This window comes from Convolutriloba macropyga, chromosome 11 (genome assembly GCF_964194025.1).
Source record: "Convolutriloba macropyga chromosome 11, txConMacr16.3, whole genome shotgun sequence".
Taxonomy (NCBI): Eukaryota; Metazoa; Xenacoelomorpha; order Acoela; family Convolutidae; genus Convolutriloba; species Convolutriloba macropyga.
This window is the reverse complement of record NC_134478.1, coordinates 2725057-2738872: the sequence shown is the minus strand read 5'-3', so window position 1 is coordinate 2738872 and position 13816 is coordinate 2725057. Positions and strand designations below refer to the sequence as shown.

The 13816-nt window shown below is 35.2% G+C and overlaps 1 protein-coding gene across 1 annotated transcript in view; it reads left to right on the top strand.

The window, feature by feature from the left end:
- LOC142349875 (uncharacterized) overlaps positions 1–13816 on the top strand; it is a 68510-nt gene that overhangs the window by 15618 nt on the left and 39076 nt on the right. Inside the window, exons 2-3 of the mRNA XM_075401701.1 lie at positions 10448–10573; positions 11483–11809. Coding sequence (XP_075257816.1) covers positions 10448–10573; positions 11483–11809 — 453 coding nt within the window. The remainder of the gene's footprint in view (positions 1–10447; positions 10574–11482; positions 11810–13816) is intronic.

The following is a 13816-nucleotide window of genomic DNA, read 5'->3' as shown; positions in this document are numbered from 1 at the left end:
TTTGAACGTTATGTCAGCATTTTACCTGTATTTGGATTCAACAGCGGGAAATATGATCTGAATCTTATCAAGTCTTATTTACTACCCTACCTCATTCACGAACGCGATATGCAACCAACGGTTATTAAAAAAGCTAATCATTTTGTATCCTTTAAATTTGGCGATGTTCAGTTTCTCGATATTCTAAACTTTCTTGGTGGAGCAACATCACTATATTCGTTCCTCAAAGCTTACAAGACAAATGAGACCAAAGGATTTTTCCCTTATGAATGGTTCGACTCACCAAACAAATTGGATGTAACTTTCCTACCCCCTTACGAATGTTTCTTTAGTAAGTTGAGAGATCACAGTCCCTTGGAAAAAGAATTTACGGATTTCACAAAATTGTTGAATAGTGGACTTTCCCAACAGGAGGCTCTGAAAAAACTTAGGTTGAAGGTAGTGCCCCCCTCGGGATTCGACAACTACAATTACTTGGAAAGTGTGTGGGAGCACGAACAAATGACAACTTTTCAAGACTTTGTCAGGTGGTATAATAACAAAGATGTTGTCCCGACACTAGAAGCGATGCAGAAAATGATGGAATTCTATCATAACAAAGGGATTGATATGTTAAAACTGGGTTGCACACTACCTAATTTAGCAATTTTTTGTCTACACAAATCAACTAATAGCAAATTCTATCCTTTCGTTGAAGCAGACAAAGATTTACATGATAAAATACGCGAAGATATGACCGGTGGTCCCTCTATTGTGTTTACTAGAAAAGCAATTGTGGATCAAACCTACATTCGAAACACAGAAAACATTTGCAAATCAATTGTGGGTATAGACGCCAGTCAACTTTACCCCTTCTCAATGTGTCAAGAAATGCCCACTGGGCTTTACACTAGATGGGAGTTTGATTCAGACTCTCAGAAGTTTAAAGCTAGACAAAATAAATCGAGGAAATTTGAGAACATAGTTATGTCGTACCTACAATCTCAACGTCCTAACTGCACTATTGAAAGCTACTACACAACTGGAACTCAGAAAAAGATTGATTGTTTTAATGTAGACGGATTTTGTGCTCACTGTAAAACTATTTTTGAAGCAATGGGTTGATACTTTCACTTTTGTGCATGTCAGGAAGCAAGAGTAAGCATGTCAGAGGAAGAGACTCAGAAAGGATTAAAGAAACGGGAATACGATGAACTAAGACGAGACTATTTGCGAAACAAAGGATATAAAGTTGTTGAGATATGGGAATTGAGGTGGGAAACTGTCAAAGGTGATGAATCTGTAAAAATTCACGTGAGAAACAATTTCCCATTCAAGCTACCTCTGACTCAAGAATCTCTACTCACAAAGATAAGAGAAGATGAACTATTTGGTTACGTTCAGTGTGATCTCGAAGTTCCAGATGGGTTAAAATACAAGTTCTCGAACTTTCCACCAATCTTTAAAAACTTTAATGTTAGTCGAGCAGATATTGGTGATTATATGAGGGATTATGCAATGGATAACGATTTACTCAAGCAACCGCAACGCATGTTAATTTCAAGCTTCAAGTTGGAGACTGGAACAGTCATAACACCATTACTCAATTTTTACCCTAGTCTTGGGCTAAAATGCACCAAAATTTATCGCTTCGTTCAGTACACACCCAAAAAATGCTTCAACAATTTTGTCCAATCGGTTGTTGATGCTAGAAGAGTTGGAGATGAAAATCCTGAATCAAGCGTTGTAGCAGAAACAATGAAATTGTTAGGGAATAGTTCCTATGGTTACCAAATCATGGACAGAAGCAGACATACAGAGACAAAATACTTGAACGATGAAAAGACACACAAAGCTATCAACGGGAAATTGTTTAAGAGACCTAACAATGTGTCAAAAGAACTATACGAAGTTGAACTTGTAAAATCAAAAATTGAGCACAGTGAACCGATAATAGTCGGCTTTTTTATACTTCAGTACGCAAAATTACGTATGTTGGAGCTTTATTACAATTTTTTTGATAAATTTTGCGATGTCGACACGTTCGAAGAGTTAGAAATGGACACTGACTCCTTATACTTAGCTCTAGCGCACGATAATTTGTACGATTGCATTCGTCCATCTAAAAAAGCAGATTGGGAAACTCTGAGGGAACACGATTGTGATGATTCTTTCAAAGCTGATGCTGTACAAAATTTCTTCCCTAGAACTTGTTGTGATAAACATAAAAAGCACGATAAGCGTGAACCAGGTCTGTTCAAGGAAGAATTTAGATGTACTGAAATGATTTGTCTATGTAGCAAAACATATTGTTGCTACGATGCCAAATCGGATAAGTACAAATTCAGCAGCAAAGGACTGAACAAACGAACATTGGAAGAGACCGGAGATGGACCATTGGAAAAATATCGGCGAGTGATGGAAGAAATCATCAATTTAACATCTACAAATAGAGGATTTCGGACAATCAACCACTGCGTCGCTACCTATGAACAAACAAAGAAAGGACTCTCATATTTTTATCCTAAACGAAAAGTGTTATCTGATGGAATTCATACTGTACCCCTGAACTTGTAATTTATTGAATCAATTTTCGTATTGTGAGCGCTCTCTGTTGTGTTTAAAATTACTTATAATGTACTTGATTAATACTGTGTCTGTCTTTTTGTACCTTCATAATTCATTCTTTTAAAAATTTTCAATTTTCTCAATTTTAGTGGATATAACTGACCTTAATACATTGCGGCGGCTATACCTAATCTTAATACATTGCGGCGGCTATACCTAATCTTAATACATTGCGGCGGCTATACCTAATCTTAATACATTGCGGCGGCTATACTTAATCTTAATACATTGCGGCGGCTATACCTAATCTTAATACTTTGCGGCGGCTATACCTAATCTTAATACATTGCGGCGGCTATACCTAATCTTAATACATTGCGGCGGCTATACCTAATCTTAATGCATTGCGGCGGCTATACCTAGTCTTAATACATTGCGGCGGCTATACCTAATCTTATTACATTGCGGCGGCTATACCTAATCTTAATACATTGCGGCGGCTATACCTAATCTTAATACATTGCGGCGGCTATACCTAATCTTAATACATTGCGGCGGCTATACCTAATCTTAATACATTGCGGCGGCTATACTTAATCTTAATACATTGCGGCGGCTATACCTAGTCTTAATACATTGCGGCGGCTATACCTAATCTTAATACATTGCGGCGGCTATACTTAATCTTAATACATTGCGGCGGCTATACCTAATCTTAATACATTGCGGCGGCTATACCTAATCTTAATACATTGCGGCGGCTATACCTAATCTTAATACATTGCGGCGGCTATACCTAATCTTAATACATTGCGGCGGCTATACCTAATCTTAATACATTGCGGCGGCTATACCTAATCTTAATACATTGCGGCGGCTATACCTAATCTTAATAAATTGCGGCGGCTATACTTAATCTTAATACATTGCGGCGGCTATACCAAATCTTAATACATTGCGGCGGCTATACCTAATCTTAATACTTTGCGGCGGCTATACCTAATCTTAATACATTGCGGCGGCTATACCTAATCTTAATACATTGCGGCGGCTATACCTAATCTTAATACATTGCGGCGGCTATACCTAATCTTAATACATTGCAGCGGCTATACCTAATCTTAATACATTGCGGCGGCTATACTTAATCTTAATACATTGCGGCGGCTATACCTAATCTTAATACATTGCGGCGGCTATACCTAATCTTAATACATTGCGGCGGCTATACCTAATCTTAATACATTGCGGCGGCTATACCTAATCTTAATACATTGCGGAGGCTATACCTAATCTTAATACATTGCGGCGGCTATACTTAATCTTAATACATTGCGGCGGCTATACCTAATCTTAATACATTGCGGCGGCTATACCTAGTCTTAATACATTGCGGCGGCTATACCTAATCTTAATACATTGCGGCGGTTATACCTAATCTTAATACATTGCTGTGGTTAAACCAAAAAATGTTGAAATTTACTGCGAGGGAAATTATCCGTTAATGCGCTCTGCCTGTACAATTCCCCGCCTGTACGTACGCGCTGACTGTACAATTCCCTGCGCGCTGCATGTATAATTCCCCGCCTGTACGTACGCGCTGACTGTGCAATTCCCTGCGCGCTGCATGTATAATTCCCTGCTAATCCCTAAATGACCTCTAAAATCACGTGACAAGTGGCTCCGGAAAATCACCCTGGTCTGCTCCTGCCTTACTACTCACCCCCTGGAACACCCCTAGATTTATCCCCAATCTTAATACATTGCGGAGGATATTCCTAATCTTAATACGTGGCGGCCGCTATAACTAATCTTAATACGTGGCGGCCGCTATAACTAATCTTAATACGTGGCGGCCGCTATTACTAATCTTAATACGTGGCGGCCGCTATTACTAATCTTAATACATGTACGCCGCCTATACCCTATCTTAATACATTAGTGTAGACCCTCTCTCAAAAATTACTCCTATACCCTATCTTAATACATGGGGTCTACACCCCCCCCCCTCCCGGGGAGACTTGCTCACCCTATTACTACTATTATTATTTCCTTGTTTTCAGAAAATTTAGATTGCTTCTAACGAAGGAAAAACGACGCTCAGCGCCATTTAAGAGTCGAATTTACTATTGGTTTTTGTTTCATATCGATGTACTATGTCGGAAAATGCTACATGAAAGCGCAAAATTTTCTGCTCAATAAGCTGTTCGGCCACCACACATTTTGTTGGAAGTTGTTTGTTGTTTTGAATTTTTAAAAATTTAGTTTGCCTTTGGAAAGTTAGAAATAACCTGCGAAAGTTCTGAGTTCTTCCGGAATTATACAGGGACACACCCCTGTTGATTTTTTGTCGAAAAAAGTGACGAAGAATCTGGTCAGTTATGTTTAGTTTCTAATCTTTTTGTTGCCTCAAATCACCATATGATATTTTTAAGCAGTAGAACAGGACTGAAAAGTCTGAAATCGAGGCAAAGTCTGAAAAATTTATATTCCCAAAAAATGTTGCGAAGTTGGAAAGCTAGGCAATTCCTTTAGGGAACTTTGCAACAAGACTTTCTAAATACTCCGGTTGCTTGTAAAAATTGTAATTATTTTCTTGCCCCTCACTAACAGTTTTCAATGACTGTTTTAAAGATCGTGAACATTATTAATTGGTCTCAGGCAAAGTCTGAGGCAATTAGCTTAAACGTGCGTTTTTTAATGCAAGATTTTTTTCTTGACATTTTTTGCTGTGTTGTTATCGAACATTCTTTTGCTCTCTAATGACTGTTTCACGCCTGACTTAAATTTGGCCGGATTTGAATTGTTCTCATTGCAAAATTGTTTTTGAAATTGTTATTTAAAATTGTCACTTCAAAATTGTTATTTAAAGTCAATTGTAATTGCGATAGCAACGCAGGTTTGGCTTGCTATTGAACATTGAAGAAAATGTTAAGCAAACCCTGCGATGTTGATTTTTGAAATATTTCGATTTGGACATCAACAATGAACTCCTGTATCAGCTTCTTGCCATAATCATCTGCCAGACTTTTTTCCTGAACTCATCATAAAACACATGCTTCAATAGTATAGCTATATTCAATTTTGAAAATTTCTATTTTGGATTTCTTGTTTTATTTGAGTGTTTTTAGTATCAATTTTCTTTTTTACAGAAGCATTTTAACCTTGAAAAACTGGTGTTTCTAACCCATGCTGTTGGAAAATGAATTGAATGCCCACAGAATTTTACATCCGGAAAATATTGATCGATCGAACTACTTGGCGTAAAAGTTGTGGAATTGTATCTGTACGCAGTCTTTCTTGTGTAGAGCGATTGATGTCACTTTTTCGAGGGTATTTTTCACATTTCGAATCGATTCTTCTGTTTCATCGATTTTACATTTAAGATTGAGCGTCCATTTCATAGAATTATAATAGCTGTTTTACAGACATAATGAAAAGACTAACGTTTTCAACTCTGCAGAATTTCTTCGTGTTTACATCTTATTGGTATATTAAATGTGTTCTTATTTTTTTTCAAAAAGGGTCCAATATTGTCAATATAGTTTAACCCTTAGAAGATTTGATATTAATAAATTGTTCTCATCTATGTCTATAAATGAGTTATTTGATAGAACTAATTTACATACACACTTGAAGGGACAGCAAATGGCTTTTACGCATAGTCATGTGATGCCTTTGGGAAGCAGTGTATTTAAACTCGAGAAATTAACAACATAAGTAGAGTTTTAGAGTTTTAATCTTACAATATGCAAGTTTAGATTTCTTGCGGAGGATACCAATAACCATGAACATGATTGCTTTTCCTTGTATATAATTTCTAAGGAACGTCTGATGATGTGTTTAGTTTTCATCTGCTACAAGTTTTTATACTTTAAAATAGTTAGATTCAAATTTTAAAATAAAATTGAGCAATTTTCTAATTCGTATTCCAATACGTTTTTGATTAATTCAAGTGAACAAGTTAATAGCTTTCATTTTTTTATCGGCCACTTTTTTGTTCCAGTTTTATAACTTTCAAAATCACAATAAATGTGTTAAATTTATAATTTTTATGCTCACGTCTTTTTTCTTTAGTCCTTATACACGCAGTTCTTGAATTTTTCATACTTGTCCCGTTTATTAACAGTTGATTGCCATGGTTTTTTACAAATTTTAATTCTGGTAATTTGCCTAATTTTTGTTTCAAGCAATTTAATAGTTAGTTGTCTCGTTTGTAGTTCCGTAGTTTAGTATTTCATATTGATCAACAAGCTACACGTATAACCTGAACACATATATGAGCCGCTTACTGTTTAAAATGAATCCTAATCTGTAAAAAGGACCTATGAATTTTGTCAACAAATTATCTGTTTTCACATGTTTTTTAATGTTTAGAAAACTGTTCAGTGGAACACCTGGATATCTGACTTCTGTACCGGTCTTAATTGCCACATTGCCTATTGTCAAATTAGTTAAATTGTTTCTGTTGCTCATCGGCAGAATAATTGTTTATTGAAAATTGAAAGTTAATATATAAGCACTAAGAAATTTATTAAATTTTTTATCGTCCTGAAGAAGATTCTCGCAATTTTTTTGAGGTTGCAGATCAGTATAATTCGCATATAGTGACACAATTAAGGTGCTGCCATTTTTTGATATCTTTGACATATAATATAATTAGGTGAGCCTTGGAGAACCACCAAAAGTAACTGGCCTGGCACTCGTTCTTTCAGAACCATTTGGAAGACTCTGCTTTCTTTAACTTAAATGCAATTCCATTCTGGCGAGTTCTGGTCCCCAAAGCCTCTGTTAGAATTTTTTTGAGTGCAATGATTGACTGTTTTAATTCCTTTTTCACGTCTAGAAAAAGCCCAATAGAGAGCATGGGTTTGTTTTCCAAATTGTTTCTGTCGTTCTCTACAAGTTGAGCAAATGAATCAAATGTACCCCTTTGTTGTTTAAAACCAAACTGATCCTTATCTATCAGAATGAGTTGTTCCAAGTAATTGCAAATTTTGCTGTACGAGAAACTTTCAAAGATTTTGTTATTGTTAGCAGTAAATAGATAGACCTGTTTGATGGTTCAGACCGCTCTCGGCCCTTATGTATTGCGATTATGTCAGCCTGTTAAAATGAGATGAAAAGGATTTGAATAAAATTTACATACACTATTGAGAAACACAGATTTGGAACAATTTTGGCCAGCTGCGTTTATAACTTTCTGATAAAATCCTTTCTTGTTGACCGTTTTTTCAGTTTGTTTCAGTGCATTGAAAACCAGCTGATCATTTTGGTCTTTTATTTTCAGAAACAGTAATATCTATGTTTCAAGTGCTAAATATCTTATTTCGTTGTCCACTCGTGGCTCCTGTTGTGTACCTTTTTCAGGAACAATTTTTTTTACACATTTGTTAAGCAAGAGCGGAGATTTTGTCATTGCTGCCTCACAACTGAGATGCTCGAGGGTTTCTTTGAACTTGTGTATCTCATTTTGCAAGTAAAAATCTCCTTTTGTGATTTCATAGGCATCGTTGAGTTTTGACCAGTTCCAAAAACCTCAATTCATTGCTTTCATGTTTAAACTAGTCTCTTTGCAGTCAGAAATCTTAAAGAGCAATTAGTACTGATCCGTGACAGTTATTTGTAACATGCTCAGATCTATTTCAACATTCTAATACTTTGCGTCAAAGAAAACGTGCAGTCGATCTAAATTGTTTGTTGGGGATCTAATCTTTTTGAGTCATTTTTTGAGTCAACAAATTTTCATCATTTTCATCTTACGTTAAATAGGTCTAGGCTAAAATGGGATGACCATTGTCTGCTAATAGTTAATAGCTTAATTTTTTTCTGCGGTTGTGGATTAAGGTTTTTTGGAAAGATTACTTCTAAAACGAAAATGTTTTTTAAAAAAGAATTGTATTTTGGTAGATACAAATCTCGTTATTGCGTTGTATCGAACCCAAGCCTCACAACCTCAGGCGCGTATTCGCAGCCCTCTTTCTGTGAATCTGTTGATTACCATGTTTAGGATATTTTGTATCAAGTTCAAATGTGCTAATGTCAACAAGGCGATTCATTGTATCAAATTGAATAGACCATAGCCGAACTATTAAGAGAGAAACGGTTCAAAGTACAGGATTCGCCAGCTTATTTATGTGACAAACATTGATGCCCAATCGCAGTAACCATTATTACGTCTTAATAATCAAAAGTGACACTTTATTGACTGTTTAACTGTGAAGCGTAATCGCAGTCACCAGTTTTTTATTGGTTGAAGAAAATGTCTGTTTTCGAAAAATTGATATTTGTTTAATTTGTTTGATTTTGACACGTAATCGCAGACACAATTTCCTGTGAATCAGCGAAAACTTCAAAAAAAGAAAAGAAAAAAATTTTAATTCAGATATAAAGTAGAAAATGGTCACCGAGTCTCTTGCGGAAGTTGCTTTGCTTGGAAATGTGGCTCAAGCTGTATTGGATAGTTGAATAATTTGTATGTCTTTGAGTTAAACCCGGTTGAGGAGTATCGATTTGTTAATTTTTTTTTAAACTCCACCAATTTTTGATCTTTTTTGAACAGTTAGTGCTTATAATGGATTTATTGGCATTTTCGAGCCCTATGGCAGTACGTCATTTTTTTACTCTTCTAATATTAGTAGGAATATAAATTAGGTCAATCCTCGATAAAAGGCAGTTAAAGGGTCGTAATGTGAAAAAATTAGTTCAGATTTATTGTAGATTTATTGGCATTTTCGAGCCCTATGGCAGTACGTCATTTTTTTTTTACTCTTCTAATATTAGTAGGAATATAAATTAGGTCAATCCTCGATAAAAGGCAGTTAAAGGGTCGTAATGTGAAAAAATTAGTTCACGACGGTGAAGGCAAAAAGTTTGAAAAAATCTTTCCAACCTATCTATTCATTTCGAGAGTTCTGTATCGAAAAGAGTTTTGTTTTGAGAGTTTTGTCTGTAAAGCGCAAATATTTAGGCTGAAGTGACTAACCAGAATGCAAACCAGAACAAAAAATTTATTTCCATTAAAGTTGTTTTGGGCTGGATCATGTAGAATTATTCAAAACATCTGTACTCAAATTGTTCCTGATTCATTAAAAAAAACATTTTAATGCCAATGTCAGTAATGATTTCATGGTAGGGGTTAGTTATAAAAGTTGATTGTTAAGAAAACTAATATAATAGATGAAACAATTGCATAATTTTGGTCAAATGTTAGGTTAATGAAATTAAGATAAATCTGCCATAAAAATGAACTCGTTTCGATTGCTTTAATCGCCATAAGAACATTTTCCAATGTATCACTGTTCGCTAGCAGGACTGTCTTTCATTGTTCCTAAAGAAATGATGTTTACTTTAATTTGTTTCGCATTTATGAACTGAAAACTAGATATTTTTGAGTTTCTCTACAATAAGTGAGATATGTTTACAACTTCGTTGAAACCAGCCCAGCTAAGCTATATTTACCCTATTCGTTTTGTCTCCTGTCATTTTACCCCGATTTTTTCACGCCCTTATCATTTCACCCCGATTTTAATTCTATAATATAGGTACAACAATTAAAGGTTCAATTTTACATTCAAAATGATTGATAAGGAGGGTTTGGGTATAACAATTGCAGATCAAAATAGAAGATTCGTCAGGTTGGAGAGAAGAAATTGGGGTGAAAATTGAAATTGCAATGTATGTCTACGACTGCACAAAAAGTGGAAGTACTTAACTTCCCAAAGTCCCAGTGATCTCAAAACGTTAAAATACTTGCTAACATTAGTTCTTCGGTTTACTAATGACGTGCACCGACATGAATTCCTTCAAGTTCTGATGTACCCGTTTGTTAATTACAGAAAATAAAATCGAAATTGAATCTGGTTTTTATTTGCTGGAAGTTAGAGGGTTTGGTTTCCAGGTCGTTCCAACGCAGAAGCTGCCTCTGATGTATCTACTGGACTCAATTGTGAAGAATGTGGGTGAGCCATACAGAGCCATGTTCACAGAGAAGATCGTGGCCACATTCTGCAACACATTCGAAAGGGTTAGTCAGTCTATTTTCTCACTCTAGATTTTTAGGCATTATCTCGTCTAATCAATATTTTTTTGCAAAAATTCCTGCGTGCTTAACTGTTGTAACTTGTACATAGCCGTACTTTCGACTCTCGTTGATGTTGTTGTTGTGTTACCTTAGTATAGTACATCAACATACTAAGGTATTAAGATAGTATAATACATAAACATTGTAAACTTAGTATAACAACTATTATATAGATAATACACCAGGAACCGATTAACAGAAGGTGTTGTGTAACAATCAAATCAAGAGTGTCAGCGCATGAAAAAAACTTGACTCAAGTCCTTGAACAAGTTGAAAACGGTTACCCGCAAATATGTAATCATCAAAAAAACTGTAGCAAAACCTTTGCTGAATATAAATAAGCCTTTGTCTAGAGAACTTGTTCCCGTATATATAGAACAGAAGGGTAACTGTATATTGTTGTTGAATGATGTCACTTTGTTGTCATTTTAAGTGAAAACGGACTTCTCCGGCAGCATAATATAACTAATTCTAATTACTGATAACTATAACTCAGCACCTGCTAAAAACAGATATTTCTATATTTTGTTATAAAACCTTGTCTTACATTTTGGAGATGTTGATCATATATGAAAATTATCAGACTTCAGCCAACCAATTATTGCCGTAATATCTCTACTCTTTTTTATCATCAAATAAACTGATTTACGAAGATTTATCTACAACTTTTATTTTGAAATATGTTTGATGGTAAATGTGTACTATTAAACGCCAAAACGAGTAGATAGGTGTAATTCGTAACGTGTCGACATGTGACTATATTATGACATAATCATTGATGAAGATTCTGAGGTTACAAATCTAACTTATTTACTAACTTGAATTTGCTGACGTTCTTAATTTTTCCTATAGGTCGACCAAACTACCCGTGCTAAACTGTACAAACTACGGACTACGTGGAACACGTTATTTCCAGTCAAAATGCTGGCATCTATAGACTCCAAAATTAAGGCCATGGACCCTTCGTGGCCTCTAGATCCCCAGAGTAGCCAGATTGCAGCGGCTGCAGCTGCCGGCGGTGGTCAACTGGGTTCCCAAGGAGCCCCATCGTCATCTATTCCTGGGGGTGCTGGAGGTGGTGGGGGAGGTGGAATTGGAAGCAATGTTCCTGCGAGTAACAACGATTCAGCTGTTGCGTCTACTAATATACATATCAATCCACGAGTGTACCCTCATTTCGTACGTATTCTTTAAATATACTAATTGATCATAAATAAAGGTTACTATTGATTTGATGGATTTCAGATTACACTTCAATTTAATCATTTATATATTCATTATGGTTTCAAAAATTGTTCAGCAGTCTTCAAACACCTAAAACTCGAAGTATCTTCCCTTAGTTTTGGTCATAATATAATAAAAATTACATCTCTAATGAATTTAAGTAACTACTAACCAATCGAAAAATGAAAATATTTTGTATTTTAATGGGTATCAGTTTTTGATGCTGTTTGTGTTTATAATATAATTATTTGAACCTTCTCAGTGAATTAATGCCCACCCCCTTATCCCCCCACCCCGTAAGCAGACTAACCCCCCCCCCACCCCAGTCTGTCTCGCTTGGGACCAACTCGTTAATAGGTTGCGGTTATATAAATTTGTTTTCTTTTGTCGCAAAATTTGTAACTATTTTCTTACTCGCATTACGAAAATAACATTTGATTTTAAAAAATAGTAATGTTTTATCATAGTTTTTTGGCGAATTTTAGAAATGGAAATTTTATAAATCGGACATGCATTGTTTGAATACCAATTAAAACACTCAATGGAGGTGCTGCAATATCAAATGTATAGTCGATTGACTACAACAATCGTCTTCATAGAAAAAGTTTACAAAAACAATCAAAATTGAGCAGAATTTTTGAATTCGAGCATGATTACGATGTACTTTAACTACAACTTCCCCAATTTTCTGTGAGTTTTTCAAGCGGTAGTGCTGAAATGTTTACATTGAAGTTATTTTAAAGCAATTATTTGCCAGCATTAGAGGAAAAGTGGTGCGGAACAATGAGAAAATGAAACATTTTTCATGTACTTGTAACAACTCTTTGCATGTAAAGACGTTTGTTGGAGACATTTGACAAGTTTATAGCTTAGAGTGGACATTGAAGTCCATCTTTAAGTGTTTTTATTGGTTTTTGCCTAATTTCCACAAAACTCTATTTCATGATTTTAGCCGAATAGCCCCTCACTCTCGCTACCATATTCACATGCAATTGACTTGAAATATAGATGCAATTTCCGCTGTTCCTTCAAGCTGGTTTGTCATTTTGTTTACCTTTGATGGCAAAATTTTAAAGAAAGCGAAATAAAAAATGTCTTTTTCTGAGCTCCAGCGCATTAATGACAGAAAATTATGGGCATAAATCTAAGCCAAATAAGTTGCAAATGCTTTCTATTTCTGACACAATTTTTTTCTGCTGGTGTAGCACTTTTTTCAGAAAATTTAATTTGCATGTATTTGAAGACAAACATGCAGCCTTGCGTTTAAAGACCAACTTTAAGTGAAATTTCATCACAGTCTGTAGACAAATGGGTTTTGATAGAGAATTGGTTTTTGAATTACCGTGTTTCAATTGTTTGCCTAATTTCCACAAAGTCTGCGTTAAGAAATATATGTAATATGCAATCCACCCAGTGATGATATAATAATAAAGATAATTTTTATTGAGTTTACAATTAGTTCAAGATTACAATTGGAAGTCAATAGACTTCAATATTTTGCCTCTTGGGTTCTTTTTTGTTCCGTTTTCTATCACCAGTTTGTTATACGATTTGAACAGTCTGCAATGCAAATATTTGCCGCCCATTTGCTGACTATGTAAAATGTAACTCTATCTATCGGATGATAATGAAAAAAATAAATGGTTCTAATCAATTCATCACTTTTTTTGACACTTTGACTTAATTATTTTAATTTTCTAGGAAACCGACGGCTACATCGTAAGATTGACATTGAAATCTTAATCCAATTGATGTGCTCTAATCCTTCTTTGTATTACTCATACCTTTCGTACATTCCGTTTATTTTTATCATTGTGAATAAACATCTGCATAAAATGTCCAGATGATTTTAGAAACAAAAAACTTTTAACTTTAGTAGATAATTCTTGCATTGATTAATGCGAATGGTCTGGTATATTCTGGTATATTCAAATTTTCTATGATGTCACCTCCTGCTGCTTA